At 38.3% G+C, this 20,869-nt stretch overlaps 1 protein-coding gene across 1 annotated transcript in view; it reads left to right on the top strand.

Moving 5' to 3' along the window:
• LOC124556118 (inactive hydroxysteroid dehydrogenase-like protein 1) overlaps nucleotides 1-19,770 on the top strand; it is a 168,369-nt gene extending 148,599 nt beyond the window's left edge. Inside the window, exons 5-7 of the mRNA XM_047130138.1 lie at nucleotides 576-796; nucleotides 17,643-17,870; nucleotides 17,971-19,770. Coding sequence (XP_046986094.1) covers nucleotides 576-796; nucleotides 17,643-17,870; nucleotides 17,971-18,093 — 572 coding nt within the window. The 3' untranslated portion in view covers nucleotides 18,094-19,770. The remainder of the gene's footprint in view (nucleotides 1-575; nucleotides 797-17,642; nucleotides 17,871-17,970) is intronic.
• Nucleotides 19,771-20,869: the final 1,099 nt, after the last annotated feature.

Genomic DNA, 20,869 nt, shown 5'->3' with positions numbered 1-20,869 from the left:
AGTCAGGAGTCCATCCCTACAGTTTGTTGCTTTTGTTAATGTTCACCTTGTATACTACACGATACTAGGAACAGTTTAAACTATCGTAAGTCCATAGTACCAAGCAAAGTCCAGTCCAAGTCATATCGAAGTTCTGTATACTTCAACTAGAGTCTATGGGAATCTCACCATAGCCAATATGATAACACTCATGGTACACACTCCAGTGCTTACTTCATAAATGCTTACATTGGCCCTGGGATGGCTTATGTGGTGGAGTCTGGCATGGTGCTATCAGAGGGCCTGGCTGAGGATCAGTATCATCTGATAGTGGGGAATAGCAACAGTAATGTTACATCAGCTATTCAATATCCATGGTAATGTTGGTTTGTACCACTAAAACCTGTTAAAATATAACTTGACTCACATCCCTGAAGGCTGTGTTTCATTAAGAGATTTATGGAGCATGATGTATGTAGAAATGAATGAATTCTTGATTTATGGTTGTTTTACTGTGTGAAAGTCTATATAAGAGATGCTCATTTCTGTTTTACAAAACAAAAGTAATTTCAACTGAACTGTGTTTTTCATTCCAGTAAACAATGTAGGTCGCATGTACACATATCCAATGTATCTAACAGAAGTGCCTGAACAAGAATTATGGGACATCGTCAATATCAATATTGGTGCTACAACGTTGATGACTAGATTGGTGCTTCCACAAATGCAGCAGAGGAGAAGGGGAGCCATCATTAATGTTTCATCAGGATCAGAGCTTCAACCACTCCCTCTCATGACTGTATATGCTGCCTCAAAGGTGATGTGTATGAATATCTACATTGACTTCAATAGTGAGATATTTCAGAGATCTGTTAATTTTATTCTGTATCTTTACCTGGATCCAAAATGAACTATAAAGCAACAGCAGTTATGTATAGTTTAGGATTTCTGTCATACCATGCTTGATAAATTGTCTTAGTTCTAAATTCTAAATCAACTGCTTACAGAATTCATATGATTCCTGCATAAGCAGGAAGTTTTCTTTTTAAAAATATTAAGTCCATGCTATGTAAGTACTTCTTTTAATTTTCATGATGGTGTACTGTGAAGTCTGTGAATAAGGTTCAATCTAGAAAGGGAAGTATGAGAGTGTCTCTCTTTATGTTAATGTTCATACATTGAAAGTTTTCACATCCTGTCAAAGATTTCTTCAACATCTATTACATAGTTTTCAATTTTATGAGTTACAACCTATATCTGAATGTTCTTTCCATTTCTGTCTAATACAATGTATGTACTGATTTTAAAGCTATTTGGCATTTGATCCTTTGTTGCATTTCTTATAGTCCAAGTCTACCCCATCTGTGGTTGTTTAACACATCTTACAACTTCACTAACCTTTCTTTGAAATCAAAAAGTTCTGCAAATTAAAAAAGTAGTAGAAGCAGTTGAATTTCTAAGATTGGTGTTATTGCTCATTTGGCATAACTTTGTGTTGCATTGTGAGGGCACAAAAAAGTAGGTACGCATGCTTCATCGCTTGAAGCCATTGCTAGTGTTTCCTTAGTCTTGCATTCCACCTTTGCTGAAATACCAGTCTCCAAAAACCTAGCACATCCAGGCTATTGACAAACAGAGCTAAGGTTTTGTAAATGACACCATGGCTGCCATTTTACTAAGAAATTATTTGTTTGTAGAAACCCAGTATTGCAGCCGGCCGGTGTGGCCGAGCGGTTCTAGGCATTTCAGTCCGGAACTGCACTGCTGCTATGGTCTCAGGTGAGAATCCTGCCTTGGGCATGGATGTGTGTGATGTCATTAGGTTAGTTAGGTTTAGGTAGTTCTAAGTCTAGGGGCTGATGACCTCAGACGTTAAGTCCCATAGTGTTTAGAGCCATTTGAAACATTTGAACCAGTATTGCAATCTCAGCTGTGTGGCCATTAAAGGAGAGAGTATACATGGTCTGACACTCACATCATGCAATGCACATATGTGAAATGAAATGCTGGAAACAATAATATATTACTTATACTGTGTTTTACCATTACTTATATTGTGCTTTGCCACTTGCCAAAACCTAAAAATCATCTGACATACTGAGTGTCTCTCCTAAGAGCCATTAGGAACATATTCTCTGATGTTTCAACAGATATATGCAGTTCTGTATTTGCAATGAGTAGTTGGGGTCACCCTAAGCAAATACTGCTCATCATGTATTTCATGCATTGCCCACTGTCATTGGAAAGCTTTGGTTTGTTTCCTGCTGTAAGGAAACTGATTTTTTAAAGTGGTCCCAAATTATTGTAGTGTGATATTTGTTTTATCGACATCCATTAACAGAGACAGTAAAACACTAAACCAGCACCTCAGCAGTGGTGTCACTGTCCTGGCCTGTGCTGAATACTATCACTATGCAGCAGTGCTGCTCAGTCACTGCTGGAGTACTGGTTATTCTTCACGTTTTACTGTCCCTGTTAATACCTACCAATATAACAAATACCACACTGGACTAATTTTAGACTGCTCTGTCAAAGAGGCACATAAAATTCTGTTTTAAATGGAATACAAATCAACACTTGTTATTGACACTGGGCATCACATGGAAGATGTGATGAGCAATATTTGTTTGGGCTGACACCAGCTACCAAAGGCAAAAATTAAATTCCAGATATCTGCTGAAACATCAGAGGAATGCACTTGATGAGTCTTAAGAGGGACACCCTGTTTTTGCATGTCGTTGCAATCCATAAACAGGGTCTTAAACTGTAAGAATGCATCACATTGAACAAGAATGAAGCTTATATATCATGAAAATGGTGTAAATTGTACATAATTTCACTCTTGTTAGCATGTTTTCTATGAATCACAACAAATAGCAGTAAAACACATTCACAGGACATATTTTTTTGTGTCATCAGAGATTAACTTTGCACAAACATTTAATATCACAATATCAGTTCTAAATTAGTTTACAGAAATTTGGTGTTCTATATTGTAATATGTTCATATGATTTAAGGAATGGAATAAAAAATTTATTTACCAGGGAGAAGAGTAATAGAATGTAGAATGTAAATTATCATCTCTGAAAGTTAGACTGGCTTGGGAGCTCATAACTTCTAGCACACATGCCTGTAAGAATTGTATATGCTGCTTTACCAGTTCATACATTGTATCAGATGCACAGTCACACAGATCACACCCCAAAACACTGCTCATAAACAGATTGAACGAATAAAACAATACAAAGTATAAGTAAAACCAAACAAATTAATGTATACATATATGCTGAGGTATTTCCTACTTCTTACAGAACATTAGTTGTACAATAATTTAATATTGTGAAGTATATTATGATGCTGTAAGGTAATAATACTGATGTATTTGTGCAACTCTTTGGTTTTCAAAATGTTTGGCAAGAACAGGCAATTGAAACTAACTGGTTAAACAAATTATCCAATATTAATGGTGATTTACTAAAATATGTTACATATATTAATTTACAGGCATTCTCACTGTAAAATGCATATGGGAGTGCACATGAGTTTTGTTTTAAGGGATATTCCTATGTTCAAACTGCATAAATAACAAGTATTCAGTGTTTAACATGAGACCGATATGTGATAAAAAGTAAATCAGATAATGTGTTAGAGAGAGAGGGATGGGGGAGGATGTAATCACTTGAGTGCAACCTTATGTTTGTTATCTTTTATTGTTAGCACATACTAGTGACTGAAAATTGTACAAAAATCTTGTATTTCTTAACTCAATATGGTTGTTTGGTAGTCATCTCCATGATTTTTAAGGTAATTGTATACAATCATTTCATCAGGCAGGTTCATAGACCTACTTTTAAGCATTGTATGAAGAATTTTTATGGCTGACTCTATTTTATTAACTTTATATTTGTTATTGCTTAAATGTTTTCTAAAGTGGTGGTACCAGTCTCTGGGTGACTTTTGTGTGAACAGGGTGGGCATTCAGTGATAGATTTACAGAGTACATCATGCACACAGACAGCAGTACCTCCACCTTTAGTAAAAATTTATGTGATAACAAGCTCAGAGTTAGTAATATAGATTCAGCCCTATAAATTATTGATACATTGCCTAACAGCAGAGTTATGAATACATTTACATCTCAAAATCAGTCAGGTGATTTACTGAACAATAAGACAGAGTTAAGAAATAGGAGATTTTAGGAAACTTCCAGTAAGTATGATGCACTAATAGCACAAAAACTAAAGGCATGAGTTTGCACTCAAGGGATTACCCATCTTCTCTCCCTCTCTTTCTAACCCATTAGCTGAATTATCTTTATATCATATATCTATACCATGTAAAATATTGTGCTGTTGTTATTTATATAGTGTGAGCATATTTATATTCCTTACAATAAAACTCATGTGCACTCTCATATTTATTTTATTCTTAAAATGCCTGTATGTTAATACGATTAATGTATTTTAATAAATCACCATGAATGTATAAGCAGAGCTGTTGGGCGTGGTCTTTCACAGACCAGTGTGCTTGTTTGGTTCATGTGTGACACTGTACGTGGGGGTAAAGTAGTATATATAAATACTACTGGCTGTGTGCTAGTAGTTTTGAGCATCCAAACTACTTCAAGTTTTTCAAAACTGATAACTTACATTGTATTACAGCTCAACTTGGCAAATAATTTTTCTATTACATTCCCTAAATCATGTGTTTGTATTATAACATAGAAATTTTTGTCAACCAATCTAGAACTGATATTAAGTTATTCTGATATCAAATGTTTACTCTGCAATGTATGATCTCTGATGACAGCAGAAAATATCACATGTGAATGTGTTTTCTTGATAACTCCCTGAGTGTACATGAGTAGTGATTCGACATGATTCATGCAAAACATGATAACAACAGTAAAAGTAGGTATAATTTATGCCTTCTGACATAAAGCCTCACCCTCGTTCCATGTAAGTGCTTTCTGGCAATTAAAGACCCAGTTTGTGGATGTGATAATGACATACATACACTAGGTGACAAAAAGCATGGGATACTAATATGTGCATATAGTTACACAAGATATAAAAAAGCAGGGCATTGGTGGTGCTGTCATTTGTACTCAGGTGATTTATGTAAAAAAGTGTTCAACATGATTATGGCCATATGATGGGAACTAACAGACTTTGAACATGGTACAATAGTTGGACCTAGATGTATGAGATGTTCTATTTCAGAAATCATGAGGGTCTCAGTATTCTGAGATTCACAGTGTTAAGAGTGTGCCGAGAGTACCAAATTTTAGGCATTACCTCTCACCACGGACAACACAGTGGCCAACAGCTTTCACTTAATGACCGGGAACAGCAGCATTTGCATAGACTTGTCAGTGTTAACAGACAAGCAAAACTGCATGAAATACCTGCAGAAATCAATGTGGGACATATGAAAAATGTATCTGTCAGGAAATGTAGTGAAATTTGGTGTTAATGGGCTATGGCAGCAGATGGTTGACGCAAGTGCCTTTGTTAACAGCACGGAATCATCTGCAATGCCTCTCCTGTTCTCGTGCCCATATCAGTTGGACCCTTGACAACTAGAAAACCATGGTTTGGTCAAATGAGCCCAATTTCAGTCGGTAAGAGCTGATGATAGGGTTTGAATGTGGCACACACTTCACAAAGCCCTGCACCCTGATTGTCAACAAGGCACTGTGCGAGTGGGTGGTGGCTTCATAATGGTGGGGACTGTATTTACATTGAATGTACTGGGTCCTCTGCTCCAACTTCTGGACATGCATATCTCATGGAAATACAATACTCTGAAAGCTTGTTGAATAACTTCCACATCAGTGCTGGGAACATTCTTTGTAGATTCAACTGGGAAATACTCATAATTGAACAACACTCTCTGTGCACCTACATGCTGCTAGCTCAGTCACTGAAACACAACAGTCAGCTGAACGCCGAGTGAATGCAGCCCGACATTAGGCATACAGGCAAATATGGGAACTAGCAAAATGTCATTGGTAGGTAACAAGGAAGTCCAAATCTCAGTCCAGGAAGAAAACCACATAGCACAGGGCAATAGATACACTGGAGAGCTTGCTGTAAACACTGGCTGATTGACAAGTGAGGCTGTAGCAGTTCGTGGCAGACCTTAAATCTGCCACAGATGTTTTTCCTTGTGACCTGGCATCAGCAGATATATCCTTCCAGGACACTCCTAGTGACATTGCTAGACATATGCATGATTCTGTTGAGTGATTCAGATCACAAGACCTCCTTTGCCAAAATGATGACTCATTGTTTCCTCAGGACATGTCTTACCAACAAAGCCATTCTTTTAGTGAAGTTGTTCCATAAATTACCCTATTCCCCAGTTTTATTTAATACCTTCCTATTAGTTATTTGAGCTACGAATCTAATCTGCAGCATTATTCAGTGGCAAAAAATTCAAAAATTGCTATTCTCTTCTTGTCTGACCTGTTTGTTGTGCATATTTCACTTCCATACAAGGGTACATTTCAGATAAATATCTCCAGCAATGAATTCCTAACACTTAAATATATATTTTATGTTATCAAATTCCTTCTTTACAGAAATTTTTTCCTTGCTGTTGCCAATCTGCATGTTATGTCCTCTCTAGCTCAGCCATCATTGGTTACTTTGCTGCTCAAAGAGCTAAACTTGTTTACTACTTTTGTGTCACATTTCTTAATCTACCTCCCTCAAAATCATCTGATTTAATTCAACTAAATTCCATAACCCTTGTTTTAATTTTTCTGATATTCATTTTATAACATACTACAACTATTCTTCACTTTCTGTCTGTTAAACACAGTCTGAACTACATCAGACCATGAACCCTGATTCTGCATCTGTCTAATTCACACAGTAGTAGAGTGTGATTCATATAATTAAATTTCTTGGTGGGGTCACAAATGACTGCTGTACCTTTCAGGACTAGTTTAAAGATAAAATATCTTTTTCTTCAAATGCCTTGATGAGGCATATTGCACACATGATTTTCTGGAAGCTAAACTGATTAACTGTTATGATATTCAATTTTTGTACAAAATTCTGAGTTAGACTCTCAGTAATTATTTCAAATACTTTTGAGAAAGATTTGAAAAAGAGACATGAGTAATAGACTTTTAGAACTTCCTTTGAAACTCTTTGGAGTTATGACTCTACCTCAGTGTAAAGTATCTGGGAAGTGTCCATCTTCAAATGACTGAATCATTCTTGTGGGCAGAGATTCTGATATTATGTTAGTAACACACTTTATCTGCATTGGTGGGCATCCTACCCAGATAGATTTTCATTTTTTATATATTTTCTGTAATGTTTTAAAATTTGGTATGAATTTTATTTTTATCCTGATTTAACTGGAAGTAATGTACATTACCTGTTTGCTACAAACATTAACATTTGATTTTGGTTCATTTATAAGGAATTCCTTGAAATATTCCTATATGTTTGAAGAAAAATTTAGAATTAATTTGTCTCTTGGTTTATATCTGGAGATTTTCAGATTGCTATCTGTATTATCAAATAGATGTTTTACAGCTGACTCCATTGGTGATGAGTTACTTTTATCATTCAGGATTAATGTGTTTTTACCATATCTTTTGCTGGCTGGAAGGCACTTAGATCTATTGAAATCATAGCAATTTCACATCATACATTCCACACATGCCACCCATCTCTTAACGATCAGGGGGGGGGGGGGGGGGGGGGCACTGATATCCACTTTCACTACAACATGAACCAGCTTCATGGTACACATTTGAAAATATTGCTTTTCTCTTAAAGCACTCGATTTCCTGAAACATGTATTCTTTAGACACGTGTTAATGGTAGACCATACACCAAGAAAGAGGTGACAGCTGTGCTTGCTGGATGACAGTTGCTTCTCAAATCTCACCCCAAAAACACAGTGAAAATATGAGTCCTTTAAAGTGAGGCACAATAATTCCAATAAATATTCATAGAGTCCAGTTAGACATGCAAATCACTTCCAATCTTGCCTCAGAAAATATAATGAAACATCAGTTTTAACCTTAAATTACTAACCACTCATAAAATTTATGATTGCAGTTGCTATCAATTTGCAGTTCCTGCCAATCTGGTATTCTCAGTATAGGGTGTCAAAAAGGACATTTTGTATTTTTTTGTTTGTGGCATACCTCTGGAGATCTTATAGTTGTAATTAAGTGGTGCAGAAACTATAAATTATAACTTCCTTTGAATAAAATATGGAGCAGTAAAATTTATAATGATTTAGCGACACTGTATCTTTTCCCCCATTTAGTGTTTTAGGGTTAACATAAGCCTTATGCGTACTTGACTAGCTTTACATTTTCCACAACAGTACAAATCATAAACCACAATTTCACTTGGTGCCTAAGACAAATTAAAAAATGAGTGATATTGAAGAAGACAAGCACCACAATATTCTTAAATCAGCTTGGATACTGTATATCTTGAAGCATGCAGAAATAATTACTACTCACACTACAATTGTAACAGCAGTGTTAATCTTTTAGACTAAGTTGCATAAGTACAAACACACACACACACACACACACACACAAAGGCAGACTCTGCTATTTGCCATAACACATGTCTGGAAAGAACTGCTACCACCCAGGACGCACCCGAATTTCACTGCAACACCATAAACATTACCCTGGAGACTGTTACCACAGTGCAGCTAAACACAGTTTTGTCACCCTGGAAGGAATATCCATTTCCGCTCACTGCTTGTCTGTTACTCCACACTCCTCAAATTACATTTCAGAGAGATCACCTGACCCACAATATATTTGACAAAGCTGCAATTAGCTGCAATAGTGTCAACCATCAACAAATCTTTTATCTCAGAAATAATGCAATTAGGTTTAAAAATATTTTGTGGCTGCAGCTGTGGGGGGAATATTTTACTGGAAAATTATAGATAAATTCCAAGGAAATTGTCAAACTTTTCAGACCTTTTAACACTAGTTAACTGACATATTGACATCTTTGCAACTGTTCGAGAATAAGTTTATTGTTAATCCATTAAAGTATTTTACAAAGTCTGATGCTTTTATCTTTGTGAATTCTCTAATAAGCCACTATGGTTTAAAATACCTGAATAAGAGAAGAACTTTCTTGCTTTATGAAATACGCATTTGTCATAACATTGTCTGTTCATGATCCTGTTTACTCGTTTTCTGTGGTGGAATCAATGTGGATTAGCTCAAATCCAGATTAATGAATGAGATCAATAATTTCTGCTGACTCATGTGATTCATTTGTTACATTATGTTAAAATCAGTAGCTATCATAATGGAATTCTTTCTCTCTCTTATAGTTTCCACAAGATGTACATTCATTTGTATTATTTTAACTATACTGATAACTGTAATATAGATATATTGATGCAGGAGGAAAAGTAATGGAACAAAAAAAGAAATTAACAAAAATTTTACCAATAGATGGAATTGCAAGCATCTTAACATAAATAAGATCAGCTACAAATGACAGATGAATCATAATACAATGCCTGTCATTTTCTTGTACATTACATTACATCATCTGTACTGTTCAATGTGCATGACTGCACAAGTCTGGCAGTCAACAGTTGTGGCACTGGTAAGCCCATCCACCAGAGCAAGATAGTACCACATCCGGTGGGAAAAATCAGTTTTTAATTGTCCTGAGGCCAAAAGCTTCATAAAAAGCAAAATGATATCAGTTTTTACTTTCCCTGTGGACAAAAACCATATAAAAAGTGAAATGACACCCATTTATAATTTTCCTGGGCCCAAAAACTGCATAAAAAGCAAAATGACATTGTTGTGAGACTGGCACAAGACATGTTCAATATGCTCTCCACTGTTTTCTGCCACAAGTTGAAATCAAGAAACAGCATGCTCCACAACAGACTGAAGTGTCTCAGGGGTCATGTTCAGAATGTATCACACACTGTGTGACTCCAGTTCAGCTATGTTTATAATTGGAGCACTGAACACATCATCTTTCTTATCTTTCAGATAACCTCAGAGCCAAAAGTCGCACAGATTAAGATTAGGTTACCCGGACAGCCAGGCCGTAGAGAAATGATGGCTGATAATTCTAGCATTTCTGAAATACCTCTGCAGCAGCTGCTTCACAGGCTGTACAATGTGTAGAGGAGCATCATATTTCTTAAAACTGATCCTACCCACACGTCCATGCTGTTGAAAGGTTGTAATGATGCTGGTACACAAAAAGACTCTCATAGCATTTACCAGTGATGGTACCAAGTAATAGGAAGCACAGGACTCACTTCCCCAAAAACATATAGCCAAGCAATAAATGATGCCATCAACCTGCACCACAGAGTCGCTTTTTCAGAATGAAATGTTACCAGTTGATGTGTGTGTGTGGATTTTCTGTTGCCCTTATTCTGCAATTCTGCATATTGACATGTTGGAGATGGAAATTGGCTTTGTCTGTCCACAGAATGTTCCACAGCCATTCATTGTTGACTTCAAAGCAAGCAAGAAATTCCAGAGCAAATATTTGTCTTGCTGGAAGGTCAGCAAGAAGCAACTCGTGAACATGGGTGACTGTGTATGGATAACTATGTAGAATGTTTTGTGGGATTTTATGCACTGTGCTCACAGGCATGTACAATGTCCAGGCAATTCCCCATGCACTGCATGTTTGCCTACTACTGCTTGACTGCTCCTGCAATGCTGCAGCCACATCTTCAGCAGACATCAGATCAGCTGCTTGCCTCCCTCTGCCACATTGCACTTCAAAAGAACCCGTATTTTCGAATTTTGTTATCATTTTCTCCAGATCCTTAGCAGATCTTAGATAAATGACTTTTTCATACATTTGAGCATCTGGAACTTCCGTACAGCTACTGATACACAGTCACTGTTCTTGCAAAAAGAACTTTACCAGCAACACGTGCTACTTCTTGGAGATGCAAACTAAGGAACAGACATGTGCCACATGCGTGTTGGTGTGCATACTCCAACACAGTGCCATCTATTGGTCAAATTTTTATTAATTTTTGTTTGTTCAATGACATTACTCCCTCCCCCCATGTCAATAATATGCTGATCAAATTTGACATCATTCTGAGCTGTGGTTCTCTTTCCAAAGCGTTTTCAAACTGGAACTAAAGTTATGAAAGCCCTGTATATCTCCTGTGCCTTAAGATCCTTCTCAGGACACTGTCACCAATAATCTTCTGCAGCTGACTATGCTGTTGATGCTCAGCTTCTGTTAAGGAGCAGTTTCCTGCTCCATTATGTACACTCTCACAGCAGTTAAAATTGCTTATATTTTATTTAGAGTTATTAAAATTTTCTAATGACAAACACTAATCATATTCCTTGAACTATTAATTCATTTATGAATTTGCTAATCCACCTACTAGTGCACGTGAGTGTGAGTATGTCGAGTGTAGTGTCACTGCCAACTGTATCAGCACAGGCAGGCCATTAGAGGGCACCTGTAGGAAGCATGCACAAGGCACGGTCTCTACCATGCTGTCTACTGGGAGCTCACTCCTATATACGGGCGGAGCAGTGCTGACTCACTCTCACTGTGTTCATTTAGTTTGTACCACTCTCATCAGTTGCTCTATGTATTGCTTATGTTACACCTTCTGTATGATGCTTTTGTCTTGTTAAGTGTGGAGTCATGAGAGGCTTACTTCCATTATTGCTCAGAAGATTATGAATAAAGCTAGATTTATGTGTTATTTTATCAGGTTTAGTCATGGATGCCGTGACGCGGACCCTGACTGAATGGCCTACTTCGTCAGTGACCACTTTGTCAGTTTCCATTAACAGGCAGGGCACTGTTCTACTGGTCTATTGATCCACTTTTCCTCCATATGATAATTCAGCTGAGGATTAGGAAGCTTATAAAAAAGGACTCAGACAGCATTTTTTGGCATTCGGTGTGACAGATTCGAATTTGTGCAAAGCCTTATTCCTCTCATGAATTTCACCTAAGGTGTATTAATTACTGTGTCAGCTTGCCCCCTTACAAGAACCAGCAGCTCTTACTTTTGATCATATGTGCAGTTTATTGTCCTACTACCATTACAAATGAATGCATGTCATAGTAGCATGAGTTGAATTCTGCTGATGCCACAAGAAACCAAACCAGTCATACAGGCTGTGGGCATCCAAACTTCATGGCTTTAGCCATAAGTGTCAATTCATTACTGATCCCCTTAATGACTCTTATGCAGACTCTATGATGCGCTATGTAATTATCTGTTTACCTGTGGGCAAGGAAGTGTACCAGAAGGCTTTCCTCTGTGAAAACTCCCTGTTGGCAGAAGTTTTGCAAATAGCATAATTTTTTGAAGTTTCTCAGGCAGTGAGTAATTAAATTGAAGCATGGGGCAATGTGGCAGTAGTGTCACAAGATGCACCCAGTAGATCAACAGATAATTTGCACAAGGAAGCAACAGTAGCAGTGGTAAACATGTGGGCCCAGTGCCAAGCAGATCAAGGCTGGGCCAAGCAGCTGTGACCACCACAGCATCAGCATTAGCATTCCCTGTTTCCATCTTGTTCTTTCTGTTCTCTCAAGCCCTAAGTGCTGGGCTATGTGTAATGCTTGTCAGAAGAAAGGTCACATCACCTCTATGTGTCATTCGCTGAAGGTTGCTCTGGATAAGGACATGGATGTAAACTGTGTGACTCCATGCTTGGTGACTTTTCTCAAGTTGCTCACAGAGTTAAGTGTTTTTTGCCAAGCTCTACAGCTACAGGTCGACATAGGTGCTGTAGTGGTGTTATTGAATTCTCAAACCTATGTGAGTTTAAGCTCACTGCTGTTGACACCAGTCATGCAGAAACTGGTCAGTTATAAAAAACAGATCATTGTGCTGCTGGGACAATTTACGACATCTGTGTCTTACTAGTCAGTGGTTTGTTCCATGACTTTTTGGTGTTTACTGATGCCAGAGTTGAGAACTTGTTCAGGATGGATGCATTTAAGGGATTTGGATTTTCTATCACTGATGCAGTTCACCTTGCTTCTGATCAGGTACCATATTCTCAATTGGAAACACTGTATGAGGAGTTTTCAACAGGTATAGAGTGTGCTACGAATTTTTCTGCTCATATTTCTTTGAAATCCACAGCTTGGTATCGTTTTTGTCATGCATGCCCTAGTCCTGTCACCCTGAAATGAAAGCAGTGTTGGACAGTCTTCAATCTCTGGGGATAAATCAACCTGTTATGGTTAGTGAATGGTCGTCTGTGCAGGTTGTAGTTTGGAAGCCATCAGGAAACTTTGCCTCTGTGGCGACTTCAGTACTACTGTCAATGCACAGTCCATTGTAGGTACATATCATCTCCTATGACAGAAGGAAATTTTGGCAAAAATATTGGGTGGCCAGTACTTCTCTAAAATTGAGTTGTCTGAAGTGTAGCAGAAAATTCCTGTGGACGAAGAGTCTCAGCGATTCTAGTTTTGAATACTCCTTATGGTCTCTCTCACTATTTGCACCTTTATTTTAGTGTGGCTAATGTCCCTGTTATTTTACAATGGTTTTTAGAGGAACTGACTATGCACTAATTATCTGGATGATATTGTTGCACGGGTTCCTCCATGACCGATCACTTGAAAAGTTTGCGCACTTTGTTATCTGTCTTTCAGTCCACATGCTTATGGTGTGACCTCATGAAATCTCAGTTTTTTTCAACCTTCTATTATTTACTTGGGGTTTGAGGTCTTGCAGGGTGGAGTTTGCGCTCTACCAGACCACATCTTCACTGTTTTGTCTGTGCCTCACCTCTCATCCACGAAAGATGTTCAGGCCTTCGCCGGGAAGATAGCTCACTACCATAAATTTCTGCTGGGGCAGCCACATTAGCCCACCTTTTGCATGCCTTGTTATGCAAGAATGTACCTTTTTGCTGGAACCCAGATTGCAATCATACTTTTCAAATGTTGAAATCCAAACTACTCTTGGCCCCATGTTTAGCTACATTCTCTCTGGAGCAGCACATAGTCTTAGCAACTGACATCTCACAATATGTTCCTGGTGTAGTCCTAGTGCACCAGAATACCAAGGGCTCTGAACTTTTGCGTCTAAATCTCTCGCTCCAGACCAGCAGCATTACTCTCAGGTGGAAAGGGAGGCTCTTGCCACAGTCTATGCTCTCCAGAAATTTCATGTTTTTTTGTATAGCTTCAAGTTTCACCTTATTACTGACCACAAACCTTCAGTTTTCTTGTTTACCCCTCACACATCCTTATCTGACAAGGCAGAACACCACCTACAGTGCTGGGGGCTGTTCTTGTCTCATTACAATTACAAAATCAATTTATCAACTTACATCTAAATGTGCCAATGTGGACACCTTGTCCCACCTTCCTGTGGGTCCTGACCCTGACCTTGATCATGAAGAACTGCTTTGCTTCTAGCTTGATACTGAAACACAGGCCACAAAATAGGGTTTCCCAATTATGAGCTCGTGCATAGCAACTGCCCTTGCTGCCCACCCGGTTCTCCACAAGTTTGTTCAGCAGGGCTTGCCAAATAGACTGCTGGGTTGGGCTTTGAACCCCATGTGGAAATATTTTTCCTTATTTTATTGTTCTTTGCCTTTGACAGTGTTCTGTTGTTGTCCATGGGAGACTTTTATCCCAGAGTAGTCATTCCCACCGTGTTACTGCATGAGGTCCCATGCCTTCTCCACCAGGGCCACTGGGGAGTTTCATGCACTAAACTGTTAGCTAGGAGACATGTATTTTGTCCAGGAATTGATAGCAAAATTGTCCATTTTGTTGCCACTTATGAGCAGTATGCCTGACAACAGGGAGCTCCCAGAGCATTTCTGCCCCATGGCCCACTCCACGCCAACCATGGGAATGCATTCAGATAGACTTTGTGGGTCCTTTCTTGAATTACTATTGGCTTTTGGTTGTGTATGCATTTTCCCAGTTTCCTCACATTCTCCGGTGTATGTTGATGTTGGCTGAGGTCACAATTTGTATGTTTTTCAGGTTTTTTTCTATTGAGGAGTTCCCTTGTGCCATAGTTTCCAATAATGGGCCCCAGTTCATTCTCACACCTTTCAATTTTTGTTCCTGACATGGCATTAATCATGTTGTGATTCTGCCTTTCCATCCTCAGTCAAATGGCGAGGCAGAATGACTAGTGTGTATATTCAAGTCCCAAATGAAACAGATTTTTTTGCCAGATGATGCCCTTCTCTGTTTTCCCAGCACCTATGACTTCACTTCTATGGGGGAGCAGAGCTCGGCTGAGTTACTTCATGGCTGGCAACCACACAAGCTCCTCTAACTTCTGCAGCTGCACTGCACCTGCCACAGCAGGTCCATCTGACCAATTCTTGACACGATTGCCGGTGAGGGTGCGAGGGTTCGTTCACTGACCCAGAGGATACCAGCTGCTGTTGTCTGCCACCAGGGGTGCCACCATTGTGATGTCCCTACAGCCATGGGCTGGTGATGAGCCACTTTGAACAGTTATGCCACCCACTCGCCACCAGAAGGTACTGGTTTGCAAGTGTGGCCCCTGTCATTGCAGCCCATTTTGCCACCCTCTGCCTCAAGCCTGATGTTGCCTGCTGTGGAGGTACACCCATCCAATTGGCTGTCTCCTCCATGTGCAGTCCCCTGGGGTTTCAACTTCCCAGTGCCGGGCATTGGTCCGTCTCTGGCCTTGGGTCCATTGCCACGTCCTGTTGTTCTGGTCGGGCTGTTGCCAGTGGGTCCAACTCCATCTCCTGTGCACTGGGACCTGCCTGCTGATGACGACACAAAGATGATGATGGCACCCTCCTCTCCGGCGCTATCACTGGTCACATTGCAGGTCCACTGCTCTCGGACATACAAGTGTGTTCCAGCTCCATGATCTGGTGTCCTCCCGGCATACTGTACCACCCTTGCTGTCAGAACCACCTGCCACCACTCGAGATCTAATGTATATGTCACTCGTTGGGCTGTTGGCATCTCCTCTGTCACCTGGCCATCCTCTTTGCATGAGGGAGAGGTGAGCTGTATCCTGCTACTAGTGTGTGTGAGTGTGTGTGTGCTGAGCATAGTGTCACCGCGTATTTGTACTTAAATCAAGTGCCAACTGCATCAGCACAGGCCGGCCACTAGAGGCTGTAGGAAGTGCGCACACAGCACGGTCTCTGCCACGCTGTCTACCGATGACTCACAGCAATATACACATGGAGCAGCACTATCTCACTTTCACTACGTTCTTTTAGTTTGTACCACTCGCATCAGTTGCTCTGAGTATCACTTATGTTGCACCTTCTGTGTGATTCTTTTGTCTTATTACATGTGGAGTCACAAGAGGCTTATTTCTGTTATTGTTCAGAAGTTTATGAATAAAGCCATATTTATGTCACTTGGATCAATTTCGTGTATTACTTTGTTACTACAGAATTTATTTCACCTAGCAAGATTAAGGCCTTCAGGCACTCCCTTAACTCTAACTAGACATCCTAACATCACAATATCTAGTATCTGAGCAGTATATTATAGTAATAATAATAATAATAATGGATATGATAATCATTACAGTGTGCATAGTATTAGTCCCTAATAATAATAATTATTATAGAATAATAATAATAATAAGAAGAAGAATAAGAAAAAGAATAATAGTAACAATAATGATCAAAATAGTAATGAATAGATATGTTACTTCAGAAATGCCATACTAATTGACAGTTGTTGAATAATTTTGTATTCATGTTTTATGAGTAATGACACCTAACAGAAAGGTATGGCATTGGTATAGAAAGAACCTAATCTGGAGAAGAAGTTGACTGGTCTGGAGAAGAGTGAGGTATGATAGGGTAAAGTTAGCAGATGAATAAAAATAGTAATAGATAGGGATAAGGAATACATGGATAGTGTTGATCATGTGGCAAATGACCCACAGGCAGTGATGTTCACAGAGAGTGCACCAATATTGACAGATTCAGTTGGTATTTGTGATAGTATCTTGTTTATAACTAAACAAAATACCTCCAAGTTTTTAACTTCTATGAGAGCACTAAAAGTATATAATAATGCACCAAACTGTACCTTAGCAGAAGCTGACCAGCAGTTGCATGTTCAACTGCTGACAATTGTTGAAGACAACATCCCCTGATGGATCATAATGTGCAAGAGTTTAAAGTAAGGACAGGCTATCTGAAGGTGATATAATCATCAAAACATGGTACTAGCTGTCAAATTTGTTTGCAGTCTTGACTGCAAATAAAATTATTTTGAATATTAATATCTCCATCTTCAGTGACTTTTATAATAAGGCAGAGTACACACACTACTAAAGGAACTTAATAAAAAGAAGAGATATGTTTACAAGATACTATTTGGAAACAATGCAAGCAATCTTAAGTATATATTCCAAGCCATATCAGAGTTCTGTATATCACAAATAGGGTCCACCAGAATAACACCACACCAAACATAACACTTGGAGCACGCACTCCACTGTTTGCATCAACACACAAACAGACAATGGGGTTGAGACTGGCTCTGTGCTGGTCTAAATCCTGGAGTCTGAGTAATTGTGCCGTAGTGGTTGATGGTAATGTTGTATTAGCTACTTGGTTTCCATGGTTAATGTTAGGTGGTGCCATTACAGTTACAGAATAACTTCTCTTTTGCAGGTGTTTGTGAAAAGCTTTTCAGATGCTCTACGCTATGAATACAGCCAGTATGGAATAACAGTACAGCACCTCTCACCATTGTTTGTAAACACAAAGATGAATGCATTCAGTCATCGGCTTCAGTCAACAAACCTATTTGTTCCTGATGCTACAACATATGCACGAAATGCTGTAAACACTCTTGGCAGGCTAAACAGCACAACTGGTTACTGGGCACATGGAATACAGGTAAAGTGCAGATAGTCTTTTTACATTTTAATTTGCAAAGTGAGTATTATTTGTTAGCTAAGGATGATTATAGAATTTTAAAAATTAAATCTTTTTTCAGTATTTCTTTCATGGGATACCTCCAGTATGGGTTAGAACTTATCTTGGAGGCATCATGAACAAGGTGTTCCGAAAAGATTACTTGGAAGCTGTGTCAAAGGTGCCTCAAGAAATAAAACAATAAATAGCAATCCTTGCCAGTGTCCAAAGCAAAATATTGTCCTGCATACTTCTTGTATGTGTAATATTAGCTTCATCTGTGGTGGACAGTAAGTCACTCAATGAAACAACACATATTTATAAGAAAATTAGTGATGCAGCTTTTTGTTTTGTGTGATATGATCTGACATGGAAATATTCTTCTTCAGATGATCATTATTGATAACTGATTCCAAAAGGAATACATGAAACTCCTGTGTCTTATATGTTTCACATTCTTTTGAACTTCTGTGTTGTTGACATTGTTCAGTTGGGTTATCCAAAGTGTGTTGCTAATTGTGTTTCATGTTTGTGAGTCTGTTGTCTAGATAATTATAATGGTATTCATATCTCTGAACTCAGATGCATTTCCTGTTTAATGTTATTTGTGAGTGTGCACTAGGAAGTTAGTTCTGTGTTTTTAAGACTGCCAATAATGTACATAATATCTATATAATCACTAAGAAAATCAAATATGGGACTTTCCGGCATTAATAATGTCTGACAAAAATGTGTATGCACTGACTGACAAATGAACCTCTCTGTCATTCATAGATACACTCAAAAGTAAATTATAAATTTGAACTTCCAGAATCAAACTGTGTTCAGTAGATTAAAGAGAAATCAATATTGAACAAAATGATGAAGAAAAGCAGCCATAGCAACATAAGCAAGTAAATCAGAACCTGGTTGAAGAGAGACTAGGTACCAAAAAAAACCAGAGAACAAGCTAGGTATTCAACAGTCAGATGTACATGATATTTCGCTCAAAAGAATCAGCTAATAGACTTGATCAAAACAGCTGTAGAAGAAAGCTGATGTGGCTGGATAAGAAATGAAAGACAATTAAAGTTAAGCATATAAAAGTGTTTGTTACATACAAATAAAAATCAAGAGACTTAAAAAAACAATACTAACATTAATTATGATATAAAGTAACTGAAAAAAAAGAAACAGGGTGGTAATGAGTTGGTAAACTGTTGTATGGTGCCTCTTGTGGTATGTTGTTTTCAGAAACTCAGTATTCGCTCTTCTCTGTTAATTAGTCTATACTTTTTTTCTGTCTTCCTCTTCTGTTTAAGTCCGTTCAAAGCAGCCTTTATTTTTGAATGAATGTATCAATTGCATAATGATTTTCTTTTTATGAATGGGTGACTGTAGTTTACAATGAGATAAATGGCACTTATTATTAAAACACTCTCATATGTTTGGTGAGAAGAAGTTATGCTGAGGACACACACAAATTTAAAACAGGAGGGAGGAAGGGGAAAGACATATGGAAGGCCGGGCATAACCAGAGGGAGGCTGGATGCAGCAAAAGTTTTAGGAAGGAAGTAGAAATAACAGAGAAATGATTGAAAGAGTATAAGACACAGAAGATGGCAAAGTAGTAATAAGCCTAGCTGAGAGAGTGCAGAAACAATTTGAACAGAAAAGCAAAGTGAAAGCATGAAACTGAAAAGGAATTAAACAAATATTACCTTAAGTATTGTGTCTATGTTTAAGGTGGTACTTTCTATCCACAATGTAATGAAATGTTTGTATATTTGATAGTAAATGAAGTTATTTTCTCTACAAATTATTTACTTTTCAATGGAGCTGTATTATAGCTGGGACCTGATTTGTGAAAGTCATGGTGTGACAATAAAGTATGTATAAAATCCACAGAAAATTATTCAGTTGATAGAAGCATCCTGATAGGAATAACACCTTTATGGGAGGGCAAAATACACTTAGGATAGAAACTGACCTTTGACCTGCCTAAATGCATGGGAAACCATATTGTATCATTAAGCCTCCATCCTCCCCATCCCCTCTCAATCCCCCCTTCCCTCCTGCCACTCCCCTCCCCCTCCCCTCACCTCCCTCCTCTTCACTCCCCCCCCCTGCCCCCCATCCCACCTATCTCCTCCCTTGTCCTCAGCAATGACACTTTCTTCGAAATAGGGCAATCAGAGAGCTTCTAAATCAACACACCCATATTTTGCTCTGTCAACCACATTCCAGTAATTTACTGCTATAACAAATGAAACAGCCAATCAAAGAGCTTCGCAAAGTATGGATGGGGAAGGGACATGATATTATCCTCATCCACTGATAATGGTAGCTGTGAAATTGTCTGCATTGCAGCATCAAACAGACACAATAGGCATAGACTCCAAAAGTAAACTCTGAAATATATAGCCCATAATATATGAGTATTATAGAAGCTTTTCATTACATGTTCATAACAAATCTATAACCAGAGTTTTATAATTACTTTATCATAACATCTATACAACATTCAAGTAGCAGTTTCAGTTTATGTCTTTTCTGTATCTACATCATATAGATTACAATTTCAGTACAGTATATTATCAGCATTTTTCCATTTATGGCATGTGGGTTGCAATTTTATTTTCATTTACAGATCCTAAATCAATTTTAAATTGTCTCCTGTTGCACACACATCTACTGACAAGCACTGCCTTCTTGGAAACAACCTCATGTCACAGTGCACACTATTATTGAGTAAGAAGTGTTTATCATCTTCTGCTGATAATGCGAATTTACACAGCTTGTTAGTGAAAACTGGTTGTGGCTTGGATTGGATTATATACTGAACAGCTGGATTATTAACATCACTTAATACACAGTGTCAGTAATCATCAGTGGTTTATTTGTTAGCTGATGAGCATTTCACACCTTTCACTCTACGCATTGCATATTGTGTTGTAGTTTTGAGAGTATACATTTTTGCTCTCAGTCCTATGAGTTCTGTA

This window comes from Schistocerca americana, chromosome X (assembly GCF_021461395.2).
Source record: "Schistocerca americana isolate TAMUIC-IGC-003095 chromosome X, iqSchAmer2.1, whole genome shotgun sequence".
Lineage (NCBI taxonomy): Eukaryota > Metazoa > Arthropoda > Insecta > Orthoptera > Acrididae > Schistocerca > Schistocerca americana.
This window is presented reverse-complemented; position numbering and strand designations above follow the sequence as displayed.